The sequence below is a fragment of the Vigna radiata genome, chromosome 8 (assembly GCF_000741045.1).
Source record: "Vigna radiata var. radiata cultivar VC1973A chromosome 8, Vradiata_ver6, whole genome shotgun sequence".
NCBI lineage: Eukaryota > Viridiplantae > Streptophyta > Magnoliopsida > Fabales > Fabaceae > Vigna > Vigna radiata.
The window spans coordinates 13,064,393-13,072,692 of NC_028358.1; the positions used below are offsets into that span (position 1 = coordinate 13,064,393).

At 34.8% G+C, this 8,300-nt stretch overlaps 1 protein-coding gene across 2 annotated transcripts in view; it reads left to right on the forward strand.

Moving 5' to 3' along the window:
• LOC106772620 overlaps positions 1 to 4,153 on the forward strand; it is a 20,113-nt gene extending 15,960 nt beyond the window's left edge. For both annotated transcript variants that reach the window (XM_022785868.1, XM_014659140.2), the window contains 2 exons: positions 3,746 to 3,803; positions 3,890 to 4,153. In XM_022785868.1, the coding sequence (XP_022641589.1) occupies positions 3,746 to 3,803; positions 3,890 to 3,982 (151 nt within the window). In that variant the 3' untranslated portion in view covers positions 3,983 to 4,153. The remainder of the gene's footprint in view (positions 1 to 3,745; positions 3,804 to 3,889) is intronic.
• The last annotated feature ends 4,147 nt before the right edge of the window (positions 4,154 to 8,300 follow it).

Genomic DNA, 8,300 nt, shown 5'->3' on the forward strand with positions numbered 1-8,300 from the left:
TCTTGATACTCTTCCTCAGTGAACTTGGAGTTGGAAGTGGAAGTTTCAGCCTTAGAGATATTGGCTGTTTTTGAAGGAAAGCCATGCAAGGAGTAACAATTTTCTTGGGTGGGACCCGGCCTCTTACAGTAAGAGCACTGTGGACGTCCCCGACCTCCACGTCCTCCTCCTCTAGTGCCACGTCCTCCTCTTCCTCGTGTGGCAACCATGACAGATGGTTCTAGTGTTTCATGAGCTTCCTGAGATTGAGGCGTGGAACACGAAGAAGACGTGTGGTCAAGGCTTCCAAGGTTGGGACCTCATGGCTTGTCAGAAGTAGGTCTCTGATGTGATTCAAGTCTGGATGCAAAGCACGGAGAATCATCACCATATAATACTTGTCAAGCTTCTTCTTGATGTCTTCCGAAGATTCCTCTTCCAAGAACATTCTCAACTCTTCCACAGTTGCTTGGGCTTCAGTCATGAAGGAGACCATCTCATGATCTGTCATTTTGAGACTTGCAAGCTTGTTAGCTGTATCGTAGAGACGTTGAATATCATTAGCATAAATGCTTTGAGCTTTCTTCCAAAACGAGTGACATGTTCTGAAGGCTCTAAGAGATATCAAAAGGCGTGGTTCCACAGACTGCCACAATAGGGCACACAATTGGAAATCTGCTTGTTTCCATTGTTCAGCTTTTTCAGATGGTACTTGGCTTCCATCCTGCTCAAGGTGGTCATAATGTCCTTGACCGAGAAACCACATTTTCACGGCAGCAGACCAAGAGAGGTAATTCTTTCCGTTTAGCTTTTCGGAAGTAATTAAGGGACTTCCAGATAAAGAAAGAACACTTCCAGACGCCATTGTTGATAAAAGTAGGAGAGGAACCAGAAAGGAGGCTAAAAACCGAGAGAAACAGAAAACGCAACAGGGAGCAAGCCTCGGTTTTTCAAGGGGAGCTTCGGGACCTCACGGGAACCAGGTTTTGAGGGTCCGAACAGGGAGAGGAGACCCAGGCGACAGCTATGGAGGTGTCGCGGCGGATTTTCGGTGAGCAGACGGCGGCGCGTGTACAACACGCGCCTGTTCGCAGCGCACAAAGAAGATGCGCGTGATGGAGCGTGGGGAGGAATTAGGCGAGCCCACCGGCGGGGTTGGCTGTCGCGTGAAAAGGCGAACCAGATCCACTGGTAGTCGGACGGAACAGTGACGGCGGACGGCGGCGAATGGCGGCAGACAGCGGCAGACAGATGCGAGATGGCGGGCAACCAAGTTGAAGAACTTCAAACTGTAGTTGACAGCTGCAGATAGTGGCGAGACAGCCGCGGATGACGGCGAACGGCACCGGACAGGTGCGAACAGCAACGACAGTGCTGGTGGACAATGAAGGACGGAAACCAGATCAGGATGAACCTGCTCTGATACCAACTTGAGATTTAAAACTGATAAGAAATATACTTGAGGGCTTGAAAGATCCCCTCACTTTATCTTCTATTTATAATGAAGAACACAAGAGTACATGTAGTACCAAGAGTCTGCACTAGACTACTAGATGCAGAACTAGGTACAACTCATTAATAACTCTACAGACTAGCCTAAATGATGATAGCTATATGTAATGATTCTAACAAAGATAAAAAACCAACAGACACTAGAAACAAAGAGGTGAGGGATCCCACACATTAGTATGATTTAAATAAAAGGAAAAAGTGTTCTTATTATTATTAATTGGAAAAGGAACACGTTTGTGCATAGCAAGTTCACACACATCATAATTGAGACTTACCACATCTAATTTGCTAAAAAGGGAAGCGAATAACAATTTTATGACCCTAAAGGAAGGATGTCCAAGGCGAAAATGATGTAGGAAGACCTTTTCCCTGAAGTTCCAAGTAATACAAGTCATTCTATTCTCTAGCATGTCCAATCAGCCTTCCCAAGTACTTGTTCTGTAAAATACAAACATTGTCATAAAAAATAGCATTAAATGATAGATCTTGTATGAATTTTTTTAGGGAAACTAATCTGACAGACAATTTAGGAATATGAAAGATGTTTTTAAGGGTTATAGATGGGCTTATTTGAATTGCTCCTTGACCTGCTGCAATCATTAGAGTTATCAACTTTGGATATTTTCTTGTTGCTAGGGCAAGGATTGCAAGAAGAGAAATTTTTAGGCAGGTGTGTCATGTGGTCGATAGACCCAGAATCTAATATCCAATATGGGTTAGGGTTTCTATCTAAGGCATTAAGTCCAAAAGAAAGGAACTCACCAAATGTAACTAATGTGCCAGAGAACAACTACCTGGTGACTTATCCAAGTTGTTGAGGAATGATTTCATCTGCTCTACCTCATCCTGGTTAAGTGGAAGCACTCATCCTATGTTTTCTTCATTGGTTGCAACACCTATGTGTGCTTGTCCTCCCTTTCTAGTGTTGTCTCCCTTTTTTCCCCACTCCTTGTCACGGTGTTGGGATCTCCAATCTCTACTAGGTGGCTTTCCATGCAGCTTCCAACATTTATCATGAGTGTGGCCAGGCTTGTTACAGAAGGTACACCACACTATTTCACCTTTCTTCTCCATGGCTATTCCCCCTTTCTCGGGTCAACCATCATGGCTGATCCAGTAGCTACCATGGCTGAATTTTCCATGGTTGGAGTTTCTAGCATTATTCCCCTTATACTTTCTTCACTTCTAACCATAGCTACTACTTTCTTAATACTTGGAATTTTTTCTTTTCCAAGGATTTGGACTCTCACTTGATCGAAATCAGAGGTTAGCCCCACCAAGAAATCATAGACTCTTTCTTGCTCTACATACTCTTTGAGCATTGTAGAATCATCTAAGCACTTGGCTTTGATGACCCTGTAATGGTCTAATTCCTTCCATAGGGATTTGAGTTGATTGACGTACTTTGTAACAGTCTTGTGGTCCTGTTTTGCAGCAATAATTTTCACCTTCACATCTTATATTTGAGCAGCATCTTTAGCTTTGGAGTATGTTTGCTCCATCGCATTCCAAATTTCCTTGGCAGAATTAAGAAACATGCAAATATCAGTGATTTCTGAGCTCATGGAATTCCATAGTCATGTCACGATCATAGAATCCTCTTCATCCCATTTTATAAATCTAGGATCTTCTTCTTTAGAATTATCTTTTGTCAAGTGGTTAACTTTTCCTTTATCTTTCAAAGTTCTGCGAACAAGTTAGGCCTATTTCAAATAATTATTCCCATTCAATCGGTAGGCAATGTTGAGGTTCTGCAATTGTTCCTGATTGCGCTGTGACCCAATGTTCACCAGTTCAGCAAGTTGGTCTACCATGTCCACACAGCCGTAAAGCAGTGAGACGGGATTTGCTTGTTGCGACTGTAGCTAAGAAAGAACACTGCAAAACCACAGCAACAATGTAGGCTGCACTGCAAAAACAAAGCAGCAATGATCTGAAAATAGTTTTTTCCTAACTCTGTCATTCTAACTACTACAGAAGTATCATACAAAATGAAGAGTGATGCAATCACATTTGAAGACTTTTTTTCTGTAAATTTTTTATTCTATATATTCACTAAATTAGTTTTCCCTCTTTTAGTTATCACTTCACTGTTGATAACACCACCTTGGTTTGATGATTTTTGATGCATAGTTGCTTACGTGCTATTTTCATTTACACTATGTACCCACACACTAATTATGCAAATATAGTCTGTATATGTATGTGTATATGCATGTTTTGTATTTGATGTTACTTTAATGTTTCATTTCAGTTGTGCTAGGGGTAGCCCAAAGAGACATATACTATATCAGAAAACTGGACATTTCCAGGTACTTGAATTTTCAGGTTGAGTTTGTCACCTTTATGCAAAATCATAGTTGTTTCATAATATGTTATTTGGTTTGTGAATGCACAGATACCCTATTTGGAAGATCCAAACACTGGGATAGAAATGTTTGAAAGTGCAGAAATCATCGAGTATCTAAGAGCAACATACGCTCTTCAGTAGCAGTGGGTTTTTAAGTCACACTCATGATATGTGCCTTTATTTCCTCCTGTAAACGTAATTGCTATTGGCTCTAACACGGTAAAATCAAATTTTCTCTATATAGAAATTTCAAAACTTAAAGATGCACATGTGATGCAAATATGGTAATAAAGTAATGCTTTCAGAGAAAAATTGCACAAAGTTTAACAAAATTGGAGTTTTGATGTAAATTTGAAAAAAAAAATACACTGAAGATATTATCTCATTAAAAATTTAAGTTGATATGTAAAAGAATATAATGTTACTTTATAATAGTTCGCACTCGTACTTATCGCTTAACTTTAGTATTTTTTCAGGTAATGTTCTTGATTCAAACACAATAAAGTTTAAAAAGGATAAATTAAAAAATTATATAATAAAAATTCTCATAAGGTGGATAACTTTCCAGAATGAAAAATTTAATTGTTCCTCACTTTCTATATAGAACAATTCACGGTTAAGTTTTGATAGGTTTTCAGTCATAAGGTTTCGGAAGGTTTATATATATATATATATATATATATATATATATATATATATATATATATATATATATATATATATATTAAATTAGTTTTATCTATAATTAATGTGAGATTTTTATTACACTTTTTTTATGTTCAAGTATATACATATTGTGTATTGGACTAAACATTGATGGGTAGTCTGATAGCAGATGAAGTAATACGTCCAACAAATGCATATCTTGTTAGGATAGATTTTAATACATGATTATGATACTATGTTAAGAAATGAACTTTGTCTAATTCAATTTTACAAAATCGAATTGTAAGGTCAGATTTAGTAATTTGATCCTATCCAAAAAAGAGTACGATCGTTTTTGAATTTGAATTCTCAATATGCACAACAAAAAATATAAAGATAAGAATGCAAAGTAAAACAAAGATGAAGAGATCATGATCTTGCAAATTGATAAGTCTAGAAAGGGCTAAATTTTATTTTTTCTTAAAGAATGCAAATGCATATAATATTGCTCTTTTGGTAGCTCTATATAATGGTACATAAGTTTAAGAAAACTAAAAACTTCAAAATAAAATCCAAAATCTAAAATACATAAAAATAACGGAAAACAAAAATTACAAACGTAGACTTTCGCTTAATAAGGCACACTCACCTAACAAATTTAATATTATGTAAAATTAAAATAAATTCAAAATTTATTTAATTTCCTAAATTGTTCTCATTTGTGATCATGATCTTCAACTTCTTTAAGTTCCCTTCTTCATGGAACATTACAAGATTCAAGGTGGTGTGTCTTGATCTTTAACCTTGTCATAAATCCTTTGAATTACAAATGTTCTTTCTCAAGCTCTTTTAATATATATTTATGAGATAGCCCTTTATCATACCTATTTTCTTGAAGAGAATTTGTCCTCAAATTCATACTACTTGAAGATTCCTTATCATTTATGATAAAGGACTATATATCTCCTAAACATATAGGAGAAGAATTTGAGAAAGAACATTTGCAATTCAAAGGATTTATGACAAGGTCAAAGTTTAAAACACGTCTCTATAAATCTTCAATGTCTCATGAAGAAGAAAACTTAAAGAACATAATATCGTGAGGCTTAACAAAAAAATAAATCAGAGAAGAATGTTAAATAAGATGAGGATGAGGATGGGAATAAGATGCCACAATCTAACAAATTGATAAGTCAAGTGAAGATTCGCAACAAAGATGTTAAATTTTGAATCAGAGTTCTAATCCAAAGATAATTATCTCTTAAAAATGCAAATGCATATAATATGACTCAATTATTTACTTAAGCTTTTGGTAGCTCTATATATAGACACACAAGTTTAAGAAAACCTAGAAAATTAAAATAAAACCCAAAGTCCAAAACACATAAATATAAAAGAAAACGAAAATTGCAGATGCAAATTTTCGCAAGTGAGGACCGCTCGCCCAATAAACACTAATTGGCTCGTCGAGCGAATTTAACAATCTATAAAATTAAAATAAAATTACAATTTATTTGATTTCCTAAATTATTCTTCAATTGTTCTCATAATCTTCATTTCTTTTAGGTTCCCTCTTCATGGAAGATTATAAGATTCCAGGAGACATGTTTTGATCTTTGACCTTGTCATAGATCATTTGAATTGCAAATGTTCTTCCTCAAGTTCTTCTCATATATGTTCAGGAGATAGTCCTCTATCATACTCTCCTTCATGAATAGAATTTGTCCTCAAATTTGTACCACTTGAAGATTCCTTATCATTTTCCCCTATTTGGAGATAACTTGACCTGAATTCTAGAAGATCTTATTCACAAACACAAATATAAATCTAAGAACATATATAAAATAATCAAAAGTAGAAATTCTACTAAAATGAGAATTGGATCTTGGAAGAGACCAAACCCTTATTATCTAAGGTTTAGAGGTCAGCCTCCAGGGTGAAATATCCACCTACAAAAGTCATGAAACAATTTTAAATTAAAGATGCAATGCTCAAACAAAATCAAAATAGTATTTTTCAAGTAAAAAATCAAACTATAAGCACAACTTTGATTATCTAGAAATTGTTTAAAGATGCTCAAACAAGTTAACTCGTGTGCATATATTTCTCATATTGTTTCTACACTAAAAGAATGACTTTTAACATTCAAATGAATTGCCAAACAAGTTAACTTATTATAAACCGTAAGTTCATTGAGTCATAAGCTTGTACCTTCCTTTTTTTTTTGTCATATTGTCTTCCTTCCATGGTTAATGCCATGATTCCTTGATAAAAAAATCTTTCCTAGGCAACAAAACAAAAAGACGTCAATTAGTATTTTCTTGTAATGAAAAATCAAGATGTTCTCTTCTCTTTCTCTATTTTCTTTCTCCTCTCTTGCTCTCTTTTCGCTCTCTTTTCTTTGTCTTCTTTTTCTCTCTTTTCTCTTCTCTTTTGCTCTCTTTTCGCTCTCTTTTCTTTGTCTTCTTTTTCTCTCTTTTCTCTTTCTTTGCCCTCTCTTTTTTTCTTTCTTTTCTTTTTCTCTATTTTCTCTTTCTTTATTCCTATAAGTCTTTTTTCCTTTGTGTCTCTTTTCTCTTTTTATCTTCTTTATCTTCTCTCTCTTTCTTTATTTTCTTTTTCCCTTTTCACTTTTTTCTCTTTCTCTTCTTTTTCTCTCTTTTCTCTTTCTTTACCCTATCTCTTTTCTTTCTCTTTTTTCCTTTATTTTCTTTTTCTTCCAATTCTATAAGTGTTTCTTTCTCTTATTCTCTTTTAAGCTTCCTCTCTTGTCTTCTTTTCAATGCATTTAATTTTTGTAAAGTTCTTTCTTCATCATCTTTCAAATATAGACTGTAGTTTTTTAGGTTTTCATTAGTCATCTGACTTACATTCTAATTAGGACACTGATGAGTTTCATGTAAATAGTCTTCACATTTGAAACATCTTATAACACTTGATTTAACCCTTGGAGAAACATTTTTTTTATGCCTTTTCTTCCTTTTAATACTAGAAATTTTGTCATTCAGCCTTACATTTCTTGAGTCCAAGGCATTGACATTGTCCACCAAGGTTTCACGAACACACAACTTCCAGAAGAATGCTTGATAACTTCCTAATTTTGAATTCTTTTCTATGTTTAAAAGCTTTTGTTAGTGTATTTTGTTCTTAATTGTTTAGAATTAGGATAGTTTTAGGTTTTTCCTTTAAATCTTTAGTTTTACAGAATTGTAGTTAAAAATTAGGTTTTTAGGAGTAATTTTTAGCGTTTTTAAATAATTAGAATATTAATATTTTTTTTAGAAAACCTTTTGATAAAAATTCTCTGTTTTTTACTTAAATTTCCTTTATTTTCTTTAATTTTTAGACTGATTTTCTTTTATGCAGAAATCTTTGGCTGAATGGATTAAAATTGGGCCTTGGGGTTTGGTCAACTAGACTAATTTTTGTTGCTAGATGTTGTCTGGATGTGTGAAGTTGTTGCAAGGGCTGATTTCAATTGGCCCGACACTGAAATTGCATTTGGGCCGCTGATGGAGATGCAACATTGGTCGGGGTGTTGTTCCCTACACCTCCCCAAGTGGAACCTGTACCTCCCCATTAATTTAATTTATTTCAAAAATATTCTACACCTCCTCACTATTTTCTTTTATTCCAAAAATACCCTACACCTTCCCACTATCCGTAATTTTTCTCTTTATCTCTCTACATTAATGGAGCATTTACAAGACTCATTAATGGAGCATTTACATGACTTAAATTTGAAGTTAGATATATTTTCTTAAATAAGTTTGATTCAATCTTATTTTCGTTGTTGAATATATTTTTTTCTTTT